The 27,634-nt window shown below is 39.2% G+C and overlaps 2 protein-coding genes across 4 annotated transcripts; both read right to left on the bottom strand.

Moving 5' to 3' along the window:
• Positions 1-993: 993 nt before the first annotated feature.
• On the bottom strand, positions 994-9,113 carry CASP10 (caspase 10). The gene is made up of 8 exons (XM_014879449.2): positions 8,807-9,113; positions 7,251-7,590; positions 7,009-7,108; positions 6,312-6,447; positions 5,371-5,459; positions 3,818-3,923; positions 2,564-3,068; positions 994-2,088 (listed from the first exon to the last, which is right to left on the bottom strand). The coding sequence occupies exons 2-8, from the start codon at positions 7,562-7,564 to the stop codon at positions 1,926-1,928; spliced, it is 1,413 nt and encodes a 470-aa protein (XP_014734935.2). The 5' UTR covers positions 7,565-7,590; positions 8,807-9,113; the 3' UTR covers positions 994-1,925.
• Positions 9,114-9,714: 601 nt separating this feature from the next.
• Positions 9,715-25,358, bottom strand: CFLAR (CASP8 and FADD like apoptosis regulator). Of its 3 annotated transcripts, none has more exons than XM_014879443.2 (11): positions 25,180-25,358; positions 23,489-23,614; positions 21,523-21,953; positions 20,526-20,631; positions 19,475-19,610; positions 19,210-19,307; positions 18,284-18,335; positions 17,494-17,543; positions 16,469-16,547; positions 13,035-13,530; positions 9,715-12,125 (listed from the first exon to the last, which is right to left on the bottom strand). In XM_014879443.2, exons 3-11 carry the CDS (start codon positions 21,816-21,818, stop codon positions 11,990-11,992), a joined length of 1,449 nt encoding a protein of 482 aa, XP_014734929.2. In that variant the 5' UTR covers positions 21,819-21,953; positions 23,489-23,614; positions 25,180-25,358; the 3' UTR covers positions 9,715-11,989. The 3 variants fall into 3 exon arrangements, 2 of the variants coding, with proteins under 2 accessions (XP_014734929.2, XP_014734930.2); XM_014879444.2 differs by having other exon boundaries at positions 23,489-23,611; positions 25,180-25,326; XR_015804794.1 differs by lacking the exon at positions 9,715-12,125 and adding an exon at positions 13,696-13,812 and having other exon boundaries at positions 13,296-13,530.
• Between the last annotated feature and the right edge of the window lie 2,276 nt (positions 25,359-27,634).

The raw sequence follows: 27,634 nt of genomic DNA, 5'->3' as shown, positions 1-27,634 counted from the left end.
AAACTTCTATCTCACAATACCCTGCAGGAGATCCCACAGAAACGCCCAACTGCCAGGCTGGCAGCTGCAGTTCCAGTTCGAGCCTGCCCTGCCTTAGGGCTGGTGCTAGCAAGTCCCACCACATGCATCTAGGTATTACACTGTGCAGCCACACAAACAGCCCTCGACAGACATAAATGACATACACTAAATGTCCAAACCAGGGTAGTCTAAACTTTGTTTAAACAAACTCCTTATGAGCAAGGGAGACTTTACCAGTCTTTCACACTTCACAAGTGTGGCTCTCTTCTCCCACGGAACTCAAGGCTCAGTAAGCTCACACTCTTCTGACTGTCTTTACCTGCCTATGATTTCCCTGGAGATTACCCAGACAGAAGTCTCTACAGAGACAGCAAGAGAGCGTGATGGCATTCCTTGTCTACCAAACTAAAAATGAAAACAAGATCCCACAAAGCAGAGCGAATGGTTACTCCATACGGATAAAAATTCATTTGTTTCCTAAACATACAAAACGAGTGCATCAAGTCTGAACAGTAACTGCAAGCCAGAAAAATCACAATTCCATCCCAATCTTATATATTCCACTAAGGGATGGTACATTTTTCTTATCTGTGGCATAAATGTGACTTCTTCAAGTGTGGCAGCCATGCTAACTCAGAAGACTTAAAATGCAATGGGTCACACAAGTGGCCACTTCATTATCATAAAGGGACCATCATGTTTTGGAAAACAATGGTCTGTATGATGCAAAACTCCCCTCCTAAAAATAGTGCAAGCCAGAAATTGCACCCAATAGCACTGGACAGTACTCTTTCCTATCTTCACCCTAAGGTATTGCTAATCATATATAACAATGAGTATTTTGATAAGGTTTCACTTCAACTTAAACCCTGAACCAGTTAAAACCTCACTGATTCATGCAGCCCAACAAAGTGTAGGAATCTGTCAGAAACAAAGATAAACCCTTACCCCAATACAAAATTTTTATCTCACTAAGCTCTTAAAAAGTATGAATTTAATGCAGTAACAAACAGGAAAGACATAGGCATACATAATAAGTGTTGAAACAACATGGCATTATTTAGTTAACTCAAAAAATTCTTAGCAGCTTAGTCTATAGCAGCCTTCTCAAACTGGTAGCATTGAAGATCCTAAACCAACAAATGATAATTAAAAAATGCAATGCTTAACAAAGTTAATGTAACTGCTGTATTTCATAGCATGCAAACCTTCTACCCTAAATTTTCTCAGAAATTATGGGGAAACCTTTCACAAGGTTTCACAGAGGGAATAATAAGCAGCATTTTGGCTTCATTCACTTTTGGAAAACTTCATTGTACGTGAAGTTTATGTCAGCCATTTCAGGGTATCCATGTGCACTGTGGAAGAAATTGCTGATTTCAGTTGGTAACTGGTTCTTTATTAAGTTAAATGTAATTTTCATTAGAGATTGAAGAAATCCTTTTCCACTTACTACTTCAGGTTTTATCTCTTCATTCCCACTTTTTTCTCTCTATCAACATAGCTAGTGGATTTAGAAACAGGATTTAAAATTGTTAGCCTGCAAAATAAAACATGATTTATGACGACTAACAATCCTGGTTTAAATATGAGAGCTGACATGCAATCCTTATGCTGCCAGGAAAAACCTTTGTATCTGCAGCCTATGCACATACAAAAATGTTTAACATGACAGAAGTGTGGTTCTTCCAACACTGATAACTCTGAAAATATATATGATGTAAATAGCTGGCACATGGATTGTTTTAACTGCATCTCCTCCAGTCCCAGTTTGTTTGACAAAAAATTTATGAGACCTTGCATTGAAGCTAACAGATCCTCAGGGTTTTGGCTAAGTGTCTTAAAACAGGTAGTGTGATGAACTGCATTTAAATGAGACGATAAAATGATGGGTTTTAAAAGCCTCAATGTTGCTCTGAAGGAGGAGGGGCCATAGGTATTGGGAATATAATTTTTTTTCTCAATGTATATGCTGGCTGGGGCATTTGCTTCTTTGTCCCTGAAGGGCTAATACGTCTGGCCACATCTTCATTAACTTCTGTAAGAATTGACAAAATATCTTCACCCCTACAGCCAGAAGGAGAGGGAAAAAAAAAATTAGTTATTAGTGAGCAGATGGCAATCCACTTAACATCTCCCTGATCAGCTATGAGAGTATGAAAATTTAAAACACAAAAAAATATACTTTTCTCCAAATTTGTCTTTTGACCTAATTTGAGTAATATTAAAAACAAAAGACCTTTTTCTGCTCGGTCTTGCTTAATTCAACCAATTAAAAAATAGTGGAATAAAGTATTTTTACCTATCACTCAATAAACTGTGCTGTCTTAAAGATTATAGATGTGAGGTTTTGAGTGTTTTTTCACTATAAACTTCACATTCTACAGATTACATGTATGGTACTAGCAGAGTTAATGTAAATTTATCAGTGCAAAATCATCACTTTAACTAATTCCATCCACCTTAGAACATGGGTGGGTGCTCCTAGATGAACTACCTTTGGACAAGAAAAATGTAATCAGAGCACTAAGCCAAGTATTACCTTGGTACCAACAACTGTAGCTTGCTGCAGAGGGACTGAATATACCAAGCACCCTCCTCAATGTGCCGGAAAGCAACACATCCATCAACTGTGGCCATGCCCAGGAGGAAATCAGCCTCTTCGGGAATACTTTCAAAAAAAGAAACTCTCTCTTGCACGGCAGACGAGTCAGGAGTTGGTCCATCAGCATCAAGGAAGACAGGACGCTGTATACTGTTACCCTGGCATGCCTGGATAAAGAAGAGTTTGGGTTTTGCAGCCAGCTGGGGACATTGTTTGGCAGTGAAGTGGGACATTAGCACGCGGATTGACACGAGTTTGTGATCTGTCCCGTAGATTGCTCCTGAGCTTCCATGAGATAGAATACAACATATAAAACAGTCCCTGTCTTTGTGATCTTGCACATGCTGCCAAGTTTCCATGAGATTTATAATATCCTCAGATGTCAGATTTGTGTACGTCTTCACATCCAGACCAAGCCACGTGAATACTCTCTCCAGCTGGTCTGTAAATAAATGAAAGATAAAAGGAAAATTCGAGGCAAGAGAAAAACATTTTATGAAGTCACCATGCAAGCTAATCTGGGCAGGGGAACACCTTACACCCTTATACTTCTGCAGATTCATCCTCATTTTAGTACCAACTAAAGATTAACTGGAATTATAAAAAGGTGGCATCAGCTCAAACACAAGAGTTCCTGGATTTTTCTATATAAGCTTCAGAAAATAGTGCATACATTGTCATTGTAAGTGAGCATGCAAATGACACTTGAAAACCCAAAGAATCTGCCCTTTCCCAGTTTCAGATAAGATCTTTGAAAACTTTCCTCACATTATTTTCCAGATGCGGTTTTGACTATTAAGAGTTCCATTCATAAGAGATAGAGAAAACTGAACAAAGTAAGAAGTATGCACAGAGTTGCTTGATTATGGATTTTTGCATTATATTAGGTAGAATGATGGTTTAATTTAGTTTAGTTTTAGTTCTTTATTATAGCTGTAGATAAAAGATAAGTAAAAAGTGATTCTTAAAATTATTCAAGAATAATACAACTGAAAAACCCTGTGGTTGCTCATCCTTTAACCTCTCCTCCCCCAGGATACACAAATGACATAATTCAACCCATATCAAAGGTTTTACTCTTTTAGAATATTACTAACCATAGACAATAAAATATAGGTCAATACTACCTAATCAACTCACCTGGGGAAACAGAGAGACTAATCCTCCAAAAATCTCACTTCAGTAACTTACCAGCATCTTTGCAAGAACCCTTCCTCTGACAACTATTGAAGTCAACATTATTAATAATGAGACAGAATCCTCTGTGTGGCCCATCCATTTTGTAGCTTGTCATAGTCTGTAAAAAGGAGAAGAAAAAAGCTTACAGTTTCAATTAATTTATTCAGCTTACTCTTGTTTCCTTAACATGTCTCAAAATTGGCATCCAGGAGTTAGAGGCACCCAAGACTGTGGGCTATTTTTGAACATCTAGAACACAGTGGTGCCTCCTCGTGTGAAAAAACACCAGTGAAACTCCAAGCACACTGTCACCATCCTATCAAACTGCAGAAGAAGGGTTTAGTGTCTGGGTTCTCATCTGTATGCGAAAGGCAGGATTCAGCAGCCAGACTCTGCAATCTGAGTTGGTGATGGGGAGAGAAGACCCCAGCTGTTTCCAGTGTCAAAACAATAATTTAGCTTCATGGCAGAGGGATCACAATGAAACTCTAGCATGTTAGACATCTGAGTTGGGTTTTCTTGGGAACAGTAATGAATACCTGAAGTACGTGATGCTTACTGATCCACTGGGAAAGGATGCAAGCAGAACAGAAATGTCAGAAGTGCATAAACCTACTACACTACAAGCTTTTTGGTTAAGACTTAAAAGTACCTCCCACTGTCAAAAAAAAGAACATTTTTGAAGCTGAAAAAGTACCAAAACTTCAAGTACCATGTATTTAAGTCCAGCCTTGGGTTGAAATAAATAACTCCATCCACTGGAGTCTCTTCCTGCTCACTAGAGAGCAATACACACTTCCTTTTGTGCATTTTAGTAGGACAAAGTGAAGGCAGCATTCCAAGTTCCTTCAATTGTTTTGCAGCAATTGAACATCAGGTGATGAAAAGATTTTACAGCACAGAACTTCAAGAAATTAAATAGTTATAAACAAATGGAGCTACTTGCTCCTTCAATATCCATGGTCATCACAAAGAAATGGCCAGAGGGAGAATTCAATGGTTACACTGCTGTGGTTAAAGAGTGCATAAAAGGCCTCTAAGAAGGGATCTCACAAAAGAGGTCTTTTCTCATGTACCAAGACCTCGGCAACAGTTCACTAAAAACTCTTGCCTCTTTTTAATCCCTCTAACAAGGGCTTTGCATGCTACCCCTTACTTTTAATTTCAAGATGCCCCACAAGGCTTCTTCTAAGCCAGATTCAAAAAGTGAGAACTGTGAAGCTCTATTTGTCTGTGTCTTGTACATTCTACTGCCATCTCCAAAACGCAGAACTTATACAAAGGCAATATCTTTTGCCTTTATCAGGAAGATAAGCACATGCACTGATGTATGAATAACTTCAGGGGTGTTATGCCCATTTTGCCTACAACATACTTTTCAATATTGCTAAATTTCTGGCCTCCAAGATTAAAGTACTCTTTGAAACATTCCAATTTATCAGTCAAGAAACTTTATAAGACTCACAGATAGCTCACAAGTACTTGCATGATAAATGTCATTTGAGAGAGCATGAAAACCTCACACCCCCAGGTGTTCAAAAAGGACTTAAGAGATTGTCTCAAACCTTGGATTCATTTTCTGCATTGCTGAATTCTCCACGCGGCTGCAGGTTTAATTCAGGGAAGACTTGTGTAAAATTAGCTGCCTTGTTATCTAGAAAAAACCCAGCATAGATATTTGTGAAGATAAATCCAATATTTAAAGAGTTTAGCTACAATACATCACTTTTTGTATTTGAAATACTGTTTCACTGAAAGGAATAGTTCCTCCATACAAGATAGTATGGTCATGTTCAATGGATCTATTCTGAACGTTTTCTGGTTACTTTTATTATTTTTATTTTTGTGACAAAGGCAAGGCTTCTATTTGAATCAATATTACAAAATAAAGACACCCATGGTACAAAGATAGATTCTACCCAAGACATTAAAATGAATTTTTAATCTGGAAATCAGTTTAGAAATTACCTGTATTTAAGAAGAATCTGCATTCTTACTACTGGAGTTATCTTTTTTTACTTCTTTTTTTTCCCCTGAATCACGGATAAATCTCGTTTTTTAAAATATAAAACCAGAAATCATCTATATGCTCATAGGCCATGTGTCACACACACACACAGAGTTTGTCTTGCCAGCCTATTAGCAGGCAACTTCCTTTGTGTAGTGCACATTCAAAGATCACAAAGTGCCTTTTACAGGACAGTCATCATCATTTCAATACTATTAATGGGAAAATTGAGAAGTGGGACATAACTATAAGTAGATTTTCAGTTTCCCAGCCTGTTCTGTATGTGCTGGGTTGCTCTGTGTGGCCTCAGATATTCAATCCCTGTATTTCAGGGATTCAGCTAGGAAATAGTGCAAGCTAGGAATTGTTATGCCAGATTTATATCACTCTAGCTCATGTTTCAGCAATACACACATATGACCTTAAGTTCAGTTGCCCAGACCCATCTACTGCTTCCTGCATTTTAGCAAACCTACCCCTAGACTATGAATTTCTCACCTTTTGCCTTTTTGTAGCAATCTATTGTCTCCAGGAGATCACGTGAAACTTTCATAAAGATGTCCTCCAGTATATTTACATTGTCTTTAGTTAAAAGGCCCTGCTTTTCCAATAAAGTCAGCAAATCTAAAGCAGACTGACAGCCAAAAGGAGAGAGTAAAATATAATTATTGTTCCTTAGAAATCAAAACTTGCCTCTCAGCTCTGTCTCAAACAATCACATTATTATCTGCTTTGCTCCCAAACAATGAGAACCAGACAATTTCACATCATCGTTAAAGCAGAAATGTTGCTTCATGGAAAACCACTGTTTTTTATTTGGAATGGTCTTGTTTAAACAGATTCACCCAAATCATATTAATGACGTGAGGCTTCAAGAAGGCTTCATTGCTGTGAAGCAGTACCAATGACATATGGACATGAATCTCCCTTGCACATGGCTCAAGCAGGGCAAAGATTTGCCACCTTTTTATAATCTGATGGTAGACAGTGAACTGTCAGTGACTGACCTTGGCACAAAGGACCAAATTCTACTCTTGCCTGTCAACATCTTCCTTCTTGCTATCCCTATGAACACGACCAGCCTAGTTGCATACTATGCTCTATTCTGCCAAACACTTCTCACACTTTTTCTCCTATTTCCCGCCTTCCTTCATCCCTTCCCTCCATATACACGTTTGGCTCACTCCTCACGTACAGAAATTTTCCATCGCTTTGGAAGATGGTCTTGCAGGAGGAATATGATTTGCTCCAACATCTCACTGGTGATGTTCTCTGACAATTCATACAGCATCTGCCTGTAACAGAGATGCAGTGAGATAAAAGTGGAACAGAAGATGGTAAAAAACCAAAGGCAATCTAAGAATTTAAAAATGGAAAAGAAAACAGTATGGCATAGATTGCAATAATGGAGGGAAGAGAATTCCACTGCAAGCTTACCTGTATGGAGATACTCTTCCCTTCTCATGCAGATGTTCTTGTACTTTTTCCTTGGTGTAACCAAGTTTTTCGAGCAAGGAGTGACATTTAATTCTGTATAATAGTTCAGCTAGTAGGAAAGTGTCTTCTGCATTCAGATATTCTTGAGCCATAAGAAGCTTGAAGATGTCTGCTGCTGACTTCACACCTTCTAGTTTACTGAGTTGGAGCAAGTCAGTACAGAGAAATTTTAAAGCTACTACATCTTCAGTCACCAGATTTTCACTAATAGAGAGAAGCTGCTGATGGAACTTAAAGCTGACATCATTCTCCATGTTGCTGGAACCAACAGTCTTTCTGCCTGAAAGCAGAAAGCAAACACTAGTAAACTTGTATCTTCAATACACCAATCCTACTAACATTTTACCCAGTGGCTGCTTGGAAGCCCTGAATTACCTTTTAATAAATAAAAGTTTTAAATAAATTTGAAATGCCGTTCCTTCTCTAAACACAAGACTACAAAAAAGACCAGATTTGGCAGAAGCTCCAAACAACCCAGTCTATAATTGAAGTTAGCCCTGCTCTGAGCAAAAAAACTGTACTACATGACCTCAAGGTCTGAATTTCCTTTTCTTTTGAACATCTTCCACATTCAGATCTTTGCCTCTTTCTGTTTTAACTGGGAAGAGTCCCTGCAGTAACTTATTACAACTATTAATGGAGACAGCACAGTGGTTCATGCATATTTCTTGATCTGCAGCCCAAGAGCTTCTTGTTCTCTGGCTGTAGGAGGGAGGTGTTCCTCTGTTACAAGGCTGACACCCAAGCTGAAGCTGTGGAATAACCACTCACTCCCAGCTGTAACTTGCTTCCAGGTTATATTTGACAACTGGCATAGAAAAACCCTTATAAAATAAACGCCGGTTAAAATGTAATAGCATTCAATGCTCAGTCTAAATAGGCTCTGCACGAGCAACTCACTGAGGTTTCATAGAGACTAATCAACCTTCCACTACACCAACTTCTTCCATATAGCCTAGGTAGTTCTATTCTGACGGTGGAAGGTTAAATAAGTAAGAAGGTGCTTCAGTGCTTTCTGACTGGTAGGTCTTCAATCTTTTGTTTAGAACAGCTGGAAGCAAAGGTTTCTACACGAGGGAGCACAATCAGCGCAGGATCTGCTCGTTGCCCAGGCGTGGCGCGGCTCACCCGCAAATCCACAGCTGAACCTAGCAGGGCATCGATACAGAAAAAAGTAACGAATCCGCATCTCTGGTGCATGCTTTCAGATATCCCCTCGGAGAAGGAAAATCGCAAGCAGGATAAGGATTGTAAAATTACCTTTTCTTTAGTTTCACTGACTGGAGCACTGCCCCAAGAGTTTAAACTTACTGCAAAGCCGCGGAGCGCCCGCAAACGCCTGCGGCTCAGCCCGCAGCCCCACGTGGGAGGAGGATGCCGGAGGCCGCGCGGGCAGCCGGGAGCAACCACACAAAAAGCGAGCGGGAGTTAGGCTCCGGGCTCCGGACATGGAGCCTTCCTTCGTTCCCTCTCCATTTCAGCCCCACGCCTGGTACCTCTTACACGAATTCCAGTGCCGATCCCTTTCCCGGCAGCTACCCGGGGCAGCGGCTCCCTTCGCCTGTCCCTTTGGTGGCTTGCCGCGGGCGAGAGAGGAGCGCCCAGTGCTCGCCCGGGGCAGGAGGAGAGGGGGCGGCGTCAGCAGCAGGGCGGAATGTGAGATCAGGTGGATGCGAGGGACGGAGCGGGTTCGGGCGGCGGGGCACGGCTGCCAGCGCCAGCGAGGGCTTTCATCGAGAGCGGCGGCAGCGCCCTCTGCTTCCCGGGCAAGCCCGGCCGGGGCCCGCCCGCCCCGGCCTCAGGACCCGGGAGCTCCGGAAACGCTGCCAGGGACCGGGAAAAAGCTTCAGGCAGCGCCTCGGGTACGAAGGGCAAGACGTGACCCGTAATTCACCTCGCTTTTGCTGCCAAGCCATTTTAAAGTAGGCTACATCGCAAAAAGGCCTCAAACAGTTTAGGCACATTACTTTAATTTTTGTTTCCCCACCGGAAGGAAGCTTGAAGAGCCGTGCTTGTGGGAGAGGGCTGCAACACCATTTGTAGGTGGGTCTGTGTGTCCGCTGCAGTAAAGGGAGGAGGAGGAAGGTGAGCACACTCTGCTCAGCGCAGGCTCCTCGGGGCCTTCAGCATCTCCGGGGTCACCTGTATGCCCCCACAACCTCGGGTCAATGGAGACACGATGGGAAGCGTCTCCTTGCTCATGCCAAAAGTTGTCCAACACACCAAGAGCAGCCGAGCTACCTGGTGAAACTGTAAGTTTTTCTGTCCTTTATTACTTCAACTCGTTTTTATAGAGCTGTAAACTTCACAGCCAAATTTAATAAGTTATAGAGCTCTGCAGGATACACAGACTAAGAATTTCAGAGTTATTTTATGGTCTAGAGAGAGAGACAGGGACAATCAGTCTGACTGCATACAAAAATTTTATTCAGTATCCACATATTTTAATCTGTATCTAATTATAGTGTCTTACAGTTTCAAATACAGAAGCTGAAAAACAGACATTCTTTAAACCAGCGAGAGGTGTCAAGGCAATAAATACTGCTTAGATGTATGACTATAGATAGCTTATGATTATGGTTTAAGAGTCTACTGAGGATCGGCATAAAAAATCAGTATCTGACACCCATGAACTGCACAATACATGTCTGTCCCCACAACTCTCTAGAGGGTTATAACTCCTTCTAACCAAGCAGCTGTACAGAGTCCCTTCCTTTTCCACTCAAAGGGTTCATTACGTGAGCCTCTAGTTTTTCAAAACTGCATTTCTGCATAATTTCTTTACAAAAGGGACATGGACTTTACTTACCGTGTCTTGCAGTAAGGCAAAGAACATATATACTTCTTAACCCCCAAACCAAGCTTGTCACAAAACTGTAAAAGCAGAATATATTCTACTGCTAATATTTTAAGTAAATAGTTGCATTTAGCATCACATTGCCCAACCAACCAATCCACAAAACATCAGCCAATTTACCACATCATTAGTCTGTAAGGATAGCCACTATTATTCACTTCCTTTTTCCTGTTTTCTTTTCCTTCCAATATTGATACTGTATTTCTCTTCCGAATCATCTTTCCCCTACTTGTTCTTCTCTTGATAGTCCCTACCATTCCCCTTCTTGTTCCTGCTTAAAATTTCCACATTTCTTTTCCTCATCTGCCTCCTCTTGGTTCCATTCTCCCTGCTTTTGGTTGTCTATAGGGTAGCAGAAGTGTTTGTCAAATGCAAAAGCTAGTAAGGGAAACTGGAAAGTGAAGTTAATCTCTGAAGAGGATCACATTTATTAACATTACTTAGATATATGTAACTTGAAAGGACATCTTATTTCTACAACCACAGGAAACATTTGTTTCACCATTTAGTTAATTTACCCACCACCACAGAAAGTAACTTCTAAGATTTCACATCTCTCATTTTGTATCCTTCTCTTTCTCTATTAAAAACTTAACCAGAAGCTAAGCAAGAGACACCAGGGCCTTGAATTTTCTTCCTGCCCAGGAGACTTTATTAGGAGTAAAAATTAAATATTTACTTTACTAAAGTGATCTACTTTATGTCACCAAGTTCAGTGCAATAAACTTCAATATAACCCATCCAGGTTACACAAGTAAGGTTAACTGAACTTTTCATGTTAGACAGCTGCTACGTTGGAGAAAAAAATTTGTATTTAGGTCAATTTTACCTTTTCTTTTTTTCACAAGAACAAGAGCACTTAGGAAAAAATGAATTAATATAGGCATTTTCTTTTCAGAAGCAAAAGCAGTGAGGGTGGGGTGTTTAACATAATGCAGTCTTAAAGGCCCATGGCTGCTACGTTTAAGTTCAAATATTTTAAAGTATCTTTTTATTGTATCCTTGGTATCTTTTTGAAATATTCCTGGTGCAACAAGTGGGAATCATGCTTCAGCTTCCACAAGACATCTGCCAAAAATCCCGTATTTTTAAACTGTGTGGCAGATTAATGTCCTGTCACATGTACTCATTTTTGTATCAGCAGAAAACCTAGTTGGCCCAAAGCACGGCAGACTGTCTCATTTATTAACACAGAACTCCTGCGTGCTGTGGACAGTTCTAATGATGCAATTTTTAATGAAGCAAACAGATGGAATCCAGATTATTGAAAAGAATAGCTCTATCTCCCTTTTATTTTGCCAGTCTATAGATGCATGCAAGCCAGAACTTGTTAGCAAAGATCTGGCATTGGCATTACTGGGTAGGAATGCTTTCCTGATACTTTTGCCACTATTAGGTGCAGGGGAAAGTAATCAGTACATTTCAGTGGTTTGGGCTGGCTTGTATTTGTTTAACGGCTTGGAGATATGTTAAAACCACCCATGAAACATATAAAAACACTTCTGCTTTTTCATGGAAAAACCAACAGCTATACAGTTTAGATCTATTTCCACTCTGTTGACCTGTTGTACTCAGTAGCAAGACATGTAGCACTGCTATACAATAGCTACCATTCTCATCCAAGCTTTCAGAGACTACTATATTAAAATACAAAATCTAGTGTCTTTGCACACTAAATGCTTAAATTCCTGTGTTTTGAAGCAACAGGCACTTTAGATATACATGAAATAATAATGCATAAAGTAAAAGTATGCCTTAAACTGTTTGCATCATAGCAAATGCTTCTTGTTAACTGTTTCAGTTATGTACTGTTTAACAGCAGTTAAGTGTGAAAAAAAAGTTTCTTCCTCAGTGTGTGCTGGAGCAGCAGTGAGTATTGTTGGCTTGGGTCAGCGGTCATATTCGAATCATAAACTTTTTTGTTCAGTTCCATATGGATAGACAATATACAGAGTTTCCTGCAGCAACAAAAGCAAAAGCATTCCATTAGAGAATGAAACAAGACACCATTTAAGAATTCACAGGAGGGAAGATAACTTGAGACTCAGCATGGAGAAAATTTGCAATTTCAGTCTGTACTGCAGAGGCAAGACCTCTAAAATGTAAGGCTGTACATGCATTTTGAGACAAACTCTTATGATCCAAATCATTGCTGTGATATTAATTATGCTGACATGATGATCTGTGATTTCATGACAAGGCATTAGGGTTTGTAAAAAGTACTAAGTGTTAGCACTGCAACTACCTTGAATAACAGCTGTTAGCTCCCTGGTAGATCAGCTGTATATGTAAAACCTTTGCTGGTAAGTTATACATCCAAATGCATCTGACTTTTGCACAGAATCCTTTTGATCTCTTTAAGCAGACAAAAGTTTTACGATAGTTTAAATTCAAGATTACATATTGGCGATCAGCTGGCTCTGTGAGCAAAGGGAAAGTAGAAAATCCTTCCCTCTCTACTGCCTTTGTCCTGAATTTAAGAACTGACCGTTTATATTTGCAAGCACAGCTCTTCTTAATGATGCATGGCAATCCTCAATTTAACCGAATTTATTTATCTTGGGGAAGGAAGATTTCCAATCCCGTCTAAAGCACTGACATACATCATCCAGGACAGGTTCTTCCCTTCTCACTGTGCAAACCCCAGTGCCATAACACACTTTAATTTTACTCTTCAAAATCAGAAACTTCACTCCTAGTCTAGGCTACCTTTCTATGCAATTGTGTGAGGATACTTGTCTTTTAGACTAGGACTGCAAGAAAACACATTTCAGGACCAGTTGGGATGAAATTTAAGGTTTCTCATTCTCCATGACAATAAGCTATCATAGAAAAAAGGTTATTTCTTTCCACTTATTTTAATTTACCTTTTATAAGGATTACGGAGTAGTTCAGACAGACAATGCAGGTAATATGAGGGTGAAGTTGGTGATTGTTCTAGTGTAGACACATCCACCTTACAATGACTCCAAAAGATGTCTGCTGCATGGGGGATAGTGACTTCAGCACTGATAGTCTCACCCTTCCCATCAACTTCCAAAAGACTGGTACATTCTTGCTCAGTTTCTGGCACAACATAGCTCTGAATAAAAAAAAGCTTCGGTTTTCCAAGGAGTCCAGGGCATGAGTCTGCTGTAAAGTATCTCTTTATTTGTTCCAAAGGGAATCCAGAGAAGGTGTGGTCTGTACAGAAGATGCTCTGAGAGTTTCCACGGCTGACCAATATGCAAATGAAGCTGTCACAATTTCTGTGCTTCTGCCACCTTGCAACTTCAAGCAATGTTTGATTCATGGAGTTAATATTTAAATATCTGTGACAATGAACGTCATAGCCTAAGCCTCTGAAGGTCTCTTCCAACACATCTAGAAGAAGTAAGATGTCATTAAACAAAGGCACACCAAAGCTCAATCTCAACTATACTGAACTACAGTATTTACAGTGTTTTGCTATTGAAACGAAATAGTTTATTTTATCACAGTAATTTAAAAGTTAGGAGTACTTGGTGTTGAGCACAGTATATTACATACTTCTGGTGCTATATGCATGTTGTCTTTCCTGTGAGTTACATGTTTCGTGACAGCAGAGACGCTGTTCTCTGTTTCACAATCCACAGCCACATGAGCCAGTATTCCAAATTCCTAAGACTTAAAATATAAGGCAAGAAATAACACACTTGAAATGATAAAGAGTGATCTGGACAGCATAGGAAGTCTGTTTCACACTTTATTTTGTCAAAATTACTCAGAATGCTTATTATAGATATACAGAACTACCTAAGAAACAGAGAGGTTTTCTTTCATCAGTCAAAAATGAACCTGCTGCAATCATTTTTGCTTCCTAAAATTTAAAGTGGTGAGCTCAAGGTGAAAAATGGACACTGGAGTCTTAACTGGCACAGAATGGCATTTTCAGGCAAAAAAGAAAGCTGAATAATAAACTCTTTCCATCGAGTTAGAAATTAACTAGGTAGCTAGGTAAGCAGACTCCAAGACATAACTCTTACTATATTTGTGTTAACCTGTGCTTCAGGAAAATGTACTAAGATCAGAATAACTACTTGGGATGTTTCTTAATATGGGACTGAAAGCAGATACGTGGTGGTTAAACCCAAAGGTATTAAGTGTTCAGAGAACCACAAGCTACTACTATGACTTATAGCTGTAGCACTGTATCTTCAGTATAAAGCACGTATACATTGCCCATGCACAGCTTCTGGTAGGAAAAGAATTATCAAGTTTAAGTAAAATGCCTTACACACATAGGAAGCTTACACATAGCTGTCTTTGACTTCAAAAGTTTAACAAGCCCTAATTAGCAGGGGCTATTTCAGAGGTAATGGCAGCAAAGCAGCTGTGCTACCACACTGCTCTCTCCAAAAAGCCCATAGTGAACACAGAAAACAGAACCCATAACTTTCCTCTGCAAAATAAAGGGTAGATATAAACTCTATACTATAGTGAGGTGATAAAAAAGAATTAGTTTCATTCCAGTTCTGCTGGTTTTATTACATTTGTAAAATAATTCAAGAACTGTCCAGACATTTTTAATTTGAGAATAGAAAGATAAAGCTCCCTTATTTTATGCAGTAAAACATGCTCTCAAAATTCAGACTATTCAGTATCACTACGGTCTTGCAGTCACACACTCATTTGAAGCCCTCAGTCAGGGGGTAGCAGTACATGTACAAAAGGAGAATTACAGCAGTGAGAATGCTTTTCCTGTAATGTCCTGATCTCACTGGCACATGCACATGCACACACAAATACAAAACCTGGTGTCACCTTAGTCACCACACACCCTAAATGTCACCATTTAAAAAAAACAATTCAAAAACTTAGAGCTGACACCTTAGTTAACAATTAATCACCAATTATACATGGTAAGCCTTGGATACTTTAAGGCAAGACATACCACAGCATTACATGCTGCAGTCTGAGATTGGAAACTACCTATTTCTTCAACACTAGCCACCTCCCAACAAACCTCCACTGACTTTTCAGCATCTCCATTCTACATAAAACATTAAGCTTTTCTCCCCTCATTGTTTACAACGTAAGGATTAAAACTGATTTCCAAATGAGAAAATCAAAAACAGCTATTTACAAAACAGCAAGGTTCATTTCAGTTTGAATTTTATCAGCATTTGATAAATTCATGCTGTTTACACTGGGCACTATAAAGTTTTGTAATTCTTAATCCTACAGTATCTATTACTGGTTCACCTTCTTGAGATTAAATTTTGGGACAGCTACAGATTCTAATGGATGCCACAGATACAATTTCTAATGTTTTCCTTGCCCTCTTCTTTTTCTTCATTGTACTCAGACTTCAGAATAGTGTGGCATAACTCTTCTGCCTTTCTAGCAAACTCCTTTAAGCAATGCCATCTGCCCTGTCTCCTCTGAATCTCACTAGCACCATAATGTATTTCAGTGCAAGTCTTGCCTTTTATCGTGTTAAATGCTGACAATGCACTGGCGACTTTAAATATCTGAGGTACAGACTTTCTGTGTATGAGCTCCACAACTGCTGCCCTTCAACTACATCAGCAATTCCCCCAGCCTATTACAGAACTGACTGCAAATAATATCTTCATTTTTCATTTTTATTTTTAGCCTCACGTGTTACAGTGATTAGAGAGTGAGGGATGTTTTTGACTGTGCAAAGATCTAATTCTAGGATTTTACGAAAGCAATCAGGAAACTCCCACATTTCAACCATGGCTGTGACTACTCTGACAGCTGTGGTGACACTTTCAGTTTCACTGTGGTGACATTTTCAGCTAACTGTGCAAGATAGGACAGAAGCCCAGGTGCATTATTAATAAAGGACCTAATAAAGGACCTCATGGTTATTAAAAATTTCTGCTGTCCAATATGATTGCCCTTCAAATCCACAACAGCTTTGGTTTTGGTTTTTTTAACTGGTGGGAAACACTACCATCTCTGCTGATAACCTGCTGTATAACTGCTGTAAGCCTAATTTTTCTGTTGGTTGCTGAACATCCTTTTTGTCCCTCCCAAAATTCTGTCTATCTTCTTCCAAATTCTTTCTTTCAGAGATTCTGCACCAAAAAAAAAAAATCCAAGCGTTGTCTCCAGTAATTAGGACAGTTGGTTTTAACCTGATGTCAGCCCTTCCAACTCTTTGCTTTAGAAGTCCTACTAGAATTGGTAGATTAAATGACTGGGACAACACTATCCTAATCTGGCTGGTAAATGTGCATTATATTCTTTAAACTAAATTGTTCTAATTATCCAAGATTAACAAGTTAAGGGACTTCGAATTCCAGAGACTTACCCGTGTCATTGCCAATACAATCTATTATCAGGCATATTCCTAAAGGTTGACTTTGCATTCTGTAAGAATCATCACACATCTGAGAAATGTGAAAGGACAATTACAAAGTTAATACATCACTTTCTCAACTTTTAGACCATATTACTTTCTCAAATTTTATGTCAGATCTATTAAATAACATTCTGTTGTTCTCCATCAAGTAGCTAGCAGGAATCTATGTACTGGGTTGTGATGTGTCTTATCTACACAACAAAAAATCAGAAGAAAGGGACTAATGATTCTTTTCCCTCTATTTCTAGTACAGGCTTAGTTTTTTGTGTCCTTTTGTTCTGCAATCTCACTACCATAAAGATTCTTAAACAGAGACTAAAACTGTACAAGCTTTGTACAGCCAACACAGTAAATGTAGAGAATTTTTGTGTTCTTCAGGTGTGCAAGCACTGCTCATCAGAAAATTTATTTCCTTATTTAGTGGAACAACCTCCTTATTCCTAAATAATCCATAATGACTCTATCACAATTCCTCTCTCTTCTCAAGAGAACTGATTGAAGCAAATGAATGAATGAAAAATGGCTCCTGACCTACAGGAGAGCTGGTGCAAATAGCAGTCGGCCATTCTTTTCATTAGTACCCAGAGCATGTCTGTCTTCTGCCTGGAGAGCGAGGGGCGAGGGGGGAATCAAGAACAAATTTACTGCATGCAAAGAAGCTCTGTGATTTCTAATGCATGTGGCAAGAATTCTGACCTTCAACAGGTTTTAATTTGGCCTCCACTAATAAATGTACAAGTTCTGTGTGCACATCATATATACATGTATGTTGCACACTGCTGCTTCAAGAGTAGCAGCAAATAGTTTATATTTAAAATATATTCTGCAAAAACAGTTCACAGAACCTGTTTATGGCTGAGGATGTACCCATTACACAACTCAAGGAAATCTCAAAATGAAACACAAAGAAAACGAAAGTAAATACTCACAGAAGTTATATTTATTTACATGCACACATATACACAAGCACATACCTTATGTGGCACTGATCCTGACTCCTGAATGGACATGTGAACTGGTTCTGCTGCAGTTAAAACATACAGAAGTAATCTCAGTATGTAAGTACCAGTGCTATGTTTTTGTCACTAGATCAGTTATAAAGAAGAATGTATCTACTTCAGCAAAGTTCTCACCCATTCAGACCTCTTAGTTTCTATGTGTGCTACTGAAGTTTAAAAATCCCTAAATTATTCACCTCTAAAATGTTATCTGGATTTCATTCTACATTGCTTGGGACTAAAAGAAACAAAGAATGTCTTCTACACTGAAAGAATTCAGCCAACAAATTTTTAAAATCACCATATTTGAGAAGTATTTGGGGTTTCCAGAGAAAACAATATACATGGAAAGAACCTGGTATTCAATGCACAACTCCTGGCTTGCCTGGTGGGGAGTTCAGTCCTGAACTGACACAAAAACTTCCTATTCCAGAGTTAATGGGCAGAACTGCACTACACAGGCTTCCAGAGCTGGCTTGTCAATCTTACTCATGGTTTTACTAATGAAGTATTTATTCTGTTAAGAAATTTTGACAGTGGAAGCTTGCAATTTTTAAGAATGTTTTAAGATGTGGCAGCACAAGCAAAGCAAATACAAGACCAAACAGTAAGGCCAGGATTAGTTCTGAGAAGTATCAAATACTCTCTGCTCCTGATGTTATTAACAGGTTAGTCATGAACACAACTATCAAACAGTCCTTTTGATGTAATGACATTCATCATTTGGCTCTTTTAGATTATCAAAACCTTGATAAAATGCTCTTACCCAGAGAAGGAATTGTTCCATTTTGTAATTTTTCTGTGTTCTCATTCTGAATCTGAAATTAAGAAAAAGGCGTAATTTTCCTATTCTCCTTCAAGAATTAATAAACGTGTTCCAAAATAAAACACAGTAGTATTTCTTCCTCAGTAAAAAGATATTTTAGATTAATTTCTATCAGCTAAACAGAATCACAACATAACAGATTAAAAAATATAACCAGCGCACAGTCAAATAAAATAAACACCCAACTGTTCCTCCTCCTCCTCAAAAAAAATCACCAGCTTGTCATGAACAGAAGGGAAAAGCCTCTGAAGATGTGAACTTTGTTTCCTATACAGCAGCAGGGAGCTGCATGCTTACTGAACACATGACAACTGATCTCATCAAACGTAGCAAGGACTAACACAATATCAGAGGTAACCCAAATATAAAGAATACTCCATGCAATAGGATTTGATGACTTTTCAGATACTTTCAGATATTTTCTTAAACTGAGTTTAAAACAAACCACAAAACCTTCCCTCTGAAAGTCTCTGCTTAAAAAAGCTATAATTTTCAGCTTCAAAAATTAAAAGCTACTTTCCCTGAAAGGTCCAGAGGTACAAAGAAGAAGAGTATGGTTTGCAAAGAACAGTCAAAGCACAACTTTTCACTCCACAGTGTAGTACAGAAAAACTTTCAAGAAACAGATTTTATATGTTCAACTAGTAGGAAAAAAATTCACTGAAGTCCTTTAAAGAGCATCTTTCTCAGTCAGATGATATAAATCAGACCCTAAACTCAGCAAGTAACAGGAATAACAGAAATAAACTAAGCAATATTTTAGTCACTATCCATCTCTCATTCCTCAGGCTCTGAAAGATGGATCTCCTTTTAAAGTCTGGCAATATTTAGAAATAAAGGATTTGTTTCACTTCTTGTATACTTACCCCTGAATGATAAGGAGGATCAATCAGACTGAGATTAGGGAGAGAGGCCTGATGAGCATTTACATATACTGGCTGAGAATGAACGGAGGACACTGAAGCTGCAAATTTAACAGAAACACAAACACACTATGACATTTCAACTGGTTTAAAAGCCTAAATCTATGAAGAATGCAAACTCCCTTATTTGTAAGTCATTTGTAAGTTTTATCTTCAGTACATCTGATTGTTGCTATCAAGATTAACTAGTGCAAAAAGAGCATTTTACCTTCATGTTTGTACTTCTGAATCTTCCTAATCAAGTCTATCCTGTGAATACTTCGAAAACAGTTTTCTATCAAATCCAGTTGATTAGGAGCCACCAAATTTAGCTTCTCCAGGTCAATTATAAGAGCTAGAAAACTCTAGAACAGCAACATAAACCCAAACACATCAATCATTCTCCACCAGAAGTAACAAAGCAACCCAGAAAATACCATGGAGAGGTCATAAAGGCTGTATAAACAATTAGAGACATTACACCTTCTAAGAAAATTATCTGAGAGACATAAGAATTGTTGATATTATCACAGGAGTAGTAAAAATTACAAAGCGATATTCTTAAAAATCAATCTTAAATTTTTGAGGAAACAGTTTTACATTTTGTTTTTGCTACAAAGCCAGCCACTAGGAATGTCACCTCACATGCCACAAAGCAAGAGGCAAGAAAAGCTTTGGGAAATTTTCAGGGCCTCTCTCCTTCTTAGCCTGAAGATAGAAAAGGAAAAAAAAACTCAGAGACAGAAACCTTCAGTCTTCTATGCACAGTGGTCAAGGTGTCTGAATCCTCTCTACTGAATTTCTGCTTTCCCGGAGGACTTAATACAAATATTCAGAATGCAAAAGTATAAAGATGTAATTAAATATATCTGTTCTTTTATAAGTGAAGCAGAGCACAAACAAAAAGTGACCTTGTAATTCAAGATACAGTTCAAATGGTTATTGGTTTGAGATCATTCTACATGAACTTTCAGATCAGAAATACTGAAGAAAGAGTTCTGTAAAATGCCTTCTGCCCATGGATTTAATTCAACCACCATACACTAGAACAAGCACTGTTCCCTCTTACTTTTTTTACTAGTTTTCCATGCTTCTTTCCTTGAATTAAAAATCAACATAATGAAATAGAAGCCACAACTCCTTGTCTGCTTCCTGATGCTTGTGTACTCCTGCCTCAATACTCCTTGCAGTATTGTCTCATTTCCTTTGCTGTGTAGCTACTTATTTTTTTATTTTAATATCTCTTGGCTCCAGAGGAGAGTGCCAGAAGGAAAACATACCTTATCTTTTGCCATTTTCATACGAGGTGCATAATCTCTGAGTAGAAAACCAAGAGAACCCACTTCTTCTTTTTCCAGATTTTCATTTATCTCTACCATGAGTACCCTGAAATAAAGTTGAGATATTGCTAAAGAATTAGCTTGCAGCAAGATTCCTCCCTTTCCCAACTACTCAACTTCTCCCCAGGTTCCAGTCTTAATCTACCATTTTTAACTAATAAACAGGTAAAAAATCTACCCTGTTTCAAGATCCAATTATAAAACACCTACTCTTGCTAATCAGCACCTGTGTTTTTCAGACTGACAGCCACTGTAATAGCCACTGTTAGGAAAACAGAAGTTTCCTTAATGTTTAATAGAGATGAAGTGAGAGAATGAGACAACAGAACACACCCTAACTTTTTTACCTATTAGTTATAGGGTTTTTATTTTAGTGAGAATTTAATACAGGAAAATCTTCCTTATAAGTACATGGATTTCTTTCTGAAGTCTCTAAAAGAAAATAACTGGAATTTCTTAATTTAAGTCTTTCAAAACTAATGGAGTAAAATGAGTAACAGAGAGGTCCCTTGAGAAATGCTCTACTACATGGCTGTGTGCCCAAAGCAAAGCAGAAAATATCTCTAACCAATGGTATTCCTTTAAAGTGTCATTTTTAGCTGCTAATACAGAACTCTACAAACATCACTGGTTTTATTCACAAACACACAGACTCCTTAAATACAGATGCTTCTAATGCCATGACTAGTAAGAAACTACTAAAGTTTAACTCAGGGACTGAACTTGACATATTCTTTTAACTATAACTCTGGATACAATGTACTTTAGTGCTTTCCTTCTACCTTCAATAAATATTCTCTGAATTTGTGAAGTATTAAAAAAATAAATAAAAAAAACAACTCACCCATACTGCCCCCCCCCCCCAACAAAGGAAAAAAACAAACCACTTATTTTGAACAAGATAGCACAGCTTTGAAATCTGAAACAAATATATTACCTGTAATCAGGGATAAGTCTGAGACTCCTGGCAAGGTGAGCTTCCACTGTTGCTTTCTCAGTGTTCAGGACCCTCCTCAGCAAGTCAAACCTCTTAACTCTGTACAACAGCTCAGACAAGCCAACAGGAGTCAGTTTCTCCCTCTCATTCAAAGCCACCAAGATCTCTTTAAGATCAGCAGTGGCCAAGTCAGGAGCAAGGTCTCTGCAGAGGAAAACCATCATCTCTTCTTCTTCTTTATCCAGTTCTTCTTGAATCTGATGAATCACGGAAGCTGACACTTGGCACCTGGTCATCACTTTGCTGCTGCTCCTTTAAAATTGCCAGCCTACTGGTTTTTTAAACTGGAAACCAACGTGACATGAAGCCTGTGTCTACCACAGAACTTCTCGTGTTCATTCTTAACTAGGTGCATTTTTACAAGGAGAGCTCTGTGGGACAGAATTAAAAGACAATAAATCAGTGATCTGCTGGACAAGTTCACAGTTAACCCTCCTATCTGAAATGTTTCACCTTCAGCTAACTCTCCAACATATACTACAGAGACATCCTTTATTCAAGGGACTCTCCCAGTTGTTCATTACAAAACTAAAAGTATTTGAAGGTCATACTAATCAGAAAGACATGCAAGTTCTTCTTAGAGTAAATTACCTTAACATGAGTCTGTATATTCCATAGGAAGTGAAACAAAAGTCATCAGCTTCCTGATGAGTGATAGATTAAGTATTTCCGAAAGCTCTGGTCTTTTCCGAGCAACAATATAATAATGTAATTTTTAAACCACTAATTATCTGTAAATTCAGGAGTGTGTGGATTTTCTTATTATTAACATCATTTAAAGTGATTCCAACATGGGGTTAAAAGGATTTTCCACACACACCCTCCATGCTCAAAAAGATTGAAGAGCCACTCAAAGAAAATGCTCCAACTTTAAATATTCAAATTGGTTAATTCTGAAGGTACAGATAAGCCACATACCACCTTTTTCATCACTAAACATTCATGTGCCATCATACTGAAAACTGTAATAAAAATTCAAACTTAGAAAAATCCCCAGCCTTGTGATTAACAAAATCAGTAGGGTGCTGTGTTCAATTTCCATTGCCACCAACTATGGAAATTCTATCTAACCTCCTCTGACCTCCATTACATACATGGAGAAATGGCAGATGAGCAAACCTAAAGACAAATCTTAGTCCTTCCACAGAGTTTAAGCACTATATTGCAGAGTTTTTTTTAAACCATACTGGAAAGCAAACGCCAATTCAACTTCAAAGCCTAATATACCAAAAGATTCTAGCACCTGAATAAGATTTTTTACAGCATTTTCATCCTTTTGTTACACATTCTGGAAGTTACAATCAAAAATGTCTATAATTAAGCAGGTGAGATAAATTCATCTAAAACAGAGAAACTCCTCATGCACTGTAATGTTTTGGAAAGTTTTCTATCAGAAAAAAAAAAGCTTATTTATTGCTAACTTATTTTCAATCTAGCATCAAACACTTGTGAGAATTCTATAGAATGACACTGTTTTAATGACATAATGCAGTCAAGAAGGGGGAAGCACAAGGCACCTTCATATGGAAGTATCTCCCAGGTCCATTCAGCTGGGACTTTCAAAAGAACTTGAAGTCACAGTTTAACTCTAAAGTGAAACAGGAGTTTAACAGCTTTTGGTAATTTTTGGAAATACCAGAAAAACTTTTTAACTACTCCAGTTGATTTTTTTCTCTAATCTGTTAAAACTAGTTAAAAAATAGAGGGGGGATGTGTGTTAGGGAGGAATTTCCTACCGAGTTGGAATTTCAGGCATGCAAAATTAACATTTATATGTGACTTAAAAATAACCTGCCTTCAAAACACACATATGAATCATCTTCTGTGAATTTCCTTTATATATGGTACATCACATGCTCATTATAAAAAAATTATGATTATACTATCAGTATTGAAATTATCTTACCTGTATGCAGATCTGTTCACAACACTGGAAATCAGGCATTTGACCATTGCCAAGTCACTGATCCAGACCCAGCACACATTGGTTTCCATCCAGGATTTTCCAGTGATTACATCAACTCGTTCTCTGCTGGACAAATATCAAGATCACAAATTACTGGGGGGGGTGGCCTAGTTCCCAATATTATGGGGGTGAGAAAACCAAAGAAAATGACCATTCTTCTGTATTACTGCAGTGAACCAGGAAGGATGTTCTAAATAAAAGGAAAACCAGCTGTGCACATACATTCATTGGGCACTGTGTGGGGAATGATTAAGAGCAACAGGAAGTGATTTTTTAATATAAACTAAAATAGTTTGTAACTTTGCATCCCAAAACCGTGTGCCATATTTTGATAGCAGGAATGTCACAGGACTGGGGCAAGCCTGATACATTCCGTGTGTGTATGTCCTAGCCAGATCCACAAGGGAAGAAGGGCATCATGCTCCACTCTCCCATGTGATGACCACTTTTTCAAACATCACAGATACAGTTATCATAGCTGCAAAAGTTAAAGAAAAAAGCAATCACAACATAAAACCAGAAGACTAGCTTTTGATTATCTGGGTTCTGTAACAAGATGACTTATTGAATGTAAATTCTCTACAGAGAGGAGAGAAAAATCAGCTCATCTTCTAAGACAAAATAAAAAAGTTCATAGTCATCAGACATAAAGCTGCCTCACTAATTTCCATGTTCATGCACGTGTCTAATCAGGTGCCTTTTTTTTTTTTTTTAACATCCTTGCAAAGGAGCAGGAAATAACATACCAAAATTTCACACAAACACCCACGAGGCTCCAGTTAGCTCCTTGCTGGCCTTTTGTATCTTGAACCTTTCAGTCATCTTTGCAGAAAAAAAACCCCCAGGATATGACACCAGTGGGTGTCGTTCTGATTTGGGAAATTATCTTTCTTTCACAAGACGAACTCATGGGGCAGAGCCCGTGCTGGAAGGAGGGAACAGAAGATGGGAAGGAGGGAACAGAAGATGACCTGGATACGGGCAGCACTGGCTGCGCTTTGTGCTTCCTCTGCTCCGCATTGTTTGAAGAGGCGGCGGCGGCGGAAGGACCGCACCTCGAGCCAGGGCCATCTGGCATTTTTCAAAGTTGCAAAGCGTGCTCCATAGCTTTCAAATGCCCCTACTTCCTCACTGCTCTACGCCCTCTAACAAGAGTTGTGCAACGCACTCAGGAAAAACAGGGAATTTCCGTGGAAACCATTGCATTTCTTACTACGCTTGAATAGTTTTCTCCCGATGTGAACTAGAATGATCACGCTACTTTGTTTTAACATGCCAGTCCTTCAAATTAAAAAAAGCCAAAAAAAAACCCCAAAACCCCAAAAAACCCCCCAAAAATCAAAACCAAAGAAAAAAAATCCCAACTACTAAACGTGCTTTGTGCATTTTTCTAGTCATCTTTCTAACTACGTCATTTAAAATCACATTTGGTTTCGGTTATGGCCACGAGCGCGGGCCGAGCTGCAGCCCCGCCGGACGCTGCGGCTCTGCAGGGCGGCTCTGGCCGTGAGCAGCGACGGCGCCCCGGTCCCGGAGCACGGGGAGCTGCGCCGCCCATGCTGAAAGCGCAGGCTGGGAAGGGAGGTGTGGGGGGAAGGAGGGGGAAAGGAGGGGGGAAAGGTATAACGCACCCAGACGCGTCGGGGGGGTCTCTACAGCAGCTAGGTCCCGCATTTGGAGCCGGGCGAAGGCGGGGCGGTACCGGTCCAGCGCCCGGGCCGGGCGGGGGAGGGGCAATGCACGATAGTGGTTTTAGTTTTGTTTCCAGCTGTACCCCTGGGGACGGAAGTCGGGCTGAACAAACAAAACCGGATGGAGGCGGGACAGGCCTGTGGCGTTTCCCGGCACCTGTCCCGGGAACGGGCACTCGGCGGCGTCAGCGCCGTGAGGGGAGGCCGTGGCGGCGGCGCGGTCCCGAGTTCAGCGTGTGCACAGGCGTTCGTAGGCTGTGGTTTTGGCGTTTTTGGTGTTTTTGTCCCGCTGCTGGTGTGGGCACAGACCGAACAGGCTCTGTGCTGTCCCTACGGGCTGTAAAGCAGTAGCAAGGGTTCGGTGAGGGTTACAGGCCTGCGGTCAGTGTGGGCACGTGCTTTGGCAGGAGTCGAGCCGTAACCCCAGGTATGGCTCATGTCTCACTCTGAATTTGTGAGGACAATGTACAGCTGTGTGAAAGTTTTATACTTCCCGTTGTATAATCTTAAGTAAATATTGCGTAACACCTTCTTCCTGAAAACTGGGTGTTGCTACTCCCTTGACCTAAACGAGCAACTTCCATGAAGCTTTTTACTGCGGGATGCAGCTGGAGCTGCTCTCCAAAAGGCCTAAAATCTAAATTTTTTCTGCTGAACTAGACAAAAGCCACCTCCATATATGGTGAAATCAGACGTATAACTCCCAGCTCAATGGATTTCAAAGCATTTACGAAACAGTGAGTCATTTTTTTTGTGCTGCTAAAAATAGTACTCTGGAATAGCACACAGGAAAAGTCACGCTGTCTTTGGAACTGCAGGGAAAAAGGAGACAGAAAATATTTGCCCATACCACAATTTGTACCAAGTGGCAGCTCTGTGTTCTGAAAAAATACTTGCATTCTTACTGAAATTTTATGGTCAGGCTCTCACTGTAGTATCAATCATTCAAGGCTATCACAGTAACCCCGCTATTAAGATGTAGCTGATTCAGAAGGAAACCAACCACCCAATATGCACAATTTCTCCTTGGATTGGTTCCATACAGATTTCCGCCTGCGTTTCAGAAAGTGGAGCATCATCAGTTTTATTTTTTTAGACCTTATGATACAAAAAGAGCTTCCTGACTGGTATTGCAATCACAAACTGCTGTTTGTGACCCTGGTTTTTGCACTGTAAAATATCTATACTGGTAGAAAGGCTGTGTTAATATAAGGACAGACATTGCTATGGTTACAGTGAAGACAGATTTGGTACTATTATTTTAATACACAGGAAATGCTCCATTCCCAGGCAGGACTGGTATTATTATACCTGTGAAAGAAAATCTTTGTGAGTATTGTATGCGTAACAATGATGAGACATATTCTGCAAGATTAGCAAAGTATGTTCATCATAAATTAAAGACAATTATTTAGGGCAGTGCTTGTCATCTGGCTATTAAACCACCAAGTGATACCACCTTAATTCACAAATGCATAAATTTTACCAAAACTAGTCTAGTCTAACTGAGTATGCTTGATATATTTGCTGTATCAGTGAAGTGGAAGGCTTATACCATTTAAAAAGACTGATTCTACTGCAGGTAATTATTAACATCAGTAACATAGTAACAATTATTAACATTGTAATAATTAACTGTTGCTTGTTTTTCTGAACAACCATCTGAAACTCAGTACTCCCTAGAAAGTTGGAACCAGATAGAAAACAGTGAGTATTAGCTTTTGAAAATGCATAGTCTGGGTAAGAGTACCTAAGGGACAGTAGAAATGGTTTGTGCAACAGACCTTACACAGTAGGTTATTGTTTGGTTTTTCAGGGAATGATGCAATTGGATAGGAATGTTTGGGAAGAGGATTAGGCAAAAGTTCACTAAAATGAGTGTTTGCACTATGAACAGTGCCTTGAGCAATGTCATACAAAGATGACAAACCCCACTGTACAGTACATCTGCACTCACACAGATGTTGTTTAATGTCTCTAAAAATAAAGCTCTATTATAATCTCACTCAGAAGGATTGTATGTGAATACATACATTAAAAAAAAAAGATATTTTAGCCCTGTTTTGGTAGGACCTTAAACTTTCTCGTAAACCTGCAATTTCTGACAGGATTGTTTAAAAATTTCGATTTCTTCACCATGGAAGTACACTATGTAATCGCTTAGTGGCATTTACCATTTCTCACTTGTCTAATTTTGCTTTTCATTTCAGTGACAGGTGGCCTGTTGTTTGGATTGAAAAACTATGTAATGTATCCTCCTTACTTTATTACTAATGGCATAACAAAATTTACAGTAAGACATTCAGACAATTATAATTCCTGGTACTGCAGAGGGCATATACTGCCCACAGGTCCTTTTCTGCTGTAGTCTTAATTCCAGGCATTCTTAAAGCAC

Source organism: Sturnus vulgaris, chromosome 7 (genome assembly GCF_052056855.1).
Source record: "Sturnus vulgaris isolate bStuVul1 chromosome 7, bStuVul1.hap1, whole genome shotgun sequence".
In the NCBI taxonomy this organism is placed as follows: Eukaryota; Metazoa; Chordata; class Aves; order Passeriformes; family Sturnidae; genus Sturnus; species Sturnus vulgaris.
This window is presented reverse-complemented; position numbering and strand designations above follow the sequence as displayed.

Excerpts from the sequence above, each read along its gene's own strand:
- CASP10 (XM_014879449.2), bottom strand. The coding sequence starts at position 7,564 with ATGGAGAATGATGTCAGCTTTAAGTTCCATCAGCAGCTTCTCTCTATT. Across the intron at positions 5,460-6,311 it reads TTGCTACAAAAAGGCAAAAG|ATAACAAGGCAGCTAATTTT; the intron begins GTGAGAAATTCA and ends GGTTTTTTCTAG. Across the intron at positions 2,089-2,563 it reads CTACAGTTGTTGGTACCAAG|GGGTGAAGATATTTTGTCAA; the intron begins GTAATACTTGGC and ends TTCTGGCTGTAG.
- CFLAR (XM_014879443.2), bottom strand. The coding sequence starts at position 21,818 with ATGACCAGGTGCCAAGTGTCAGCTTCCGTGATTCATCAGATTCAAGAA. Across the intron at positions 17,544-18,283 it reads TGGAACAATTCCTTCTCTGG|CAGAACCAGTTCACATGTCC; the intron begins GTAAGAGCATTT and ends TTTTAACTGCAG. Across the intron at positions 12,126-13,034 it reads CTCCGTAATCCTTATAAAAG|GAAACTCTGTATATTGTCTA; the intron begins GTAAATTAAAAT and ends TTGTTGCTGCAG.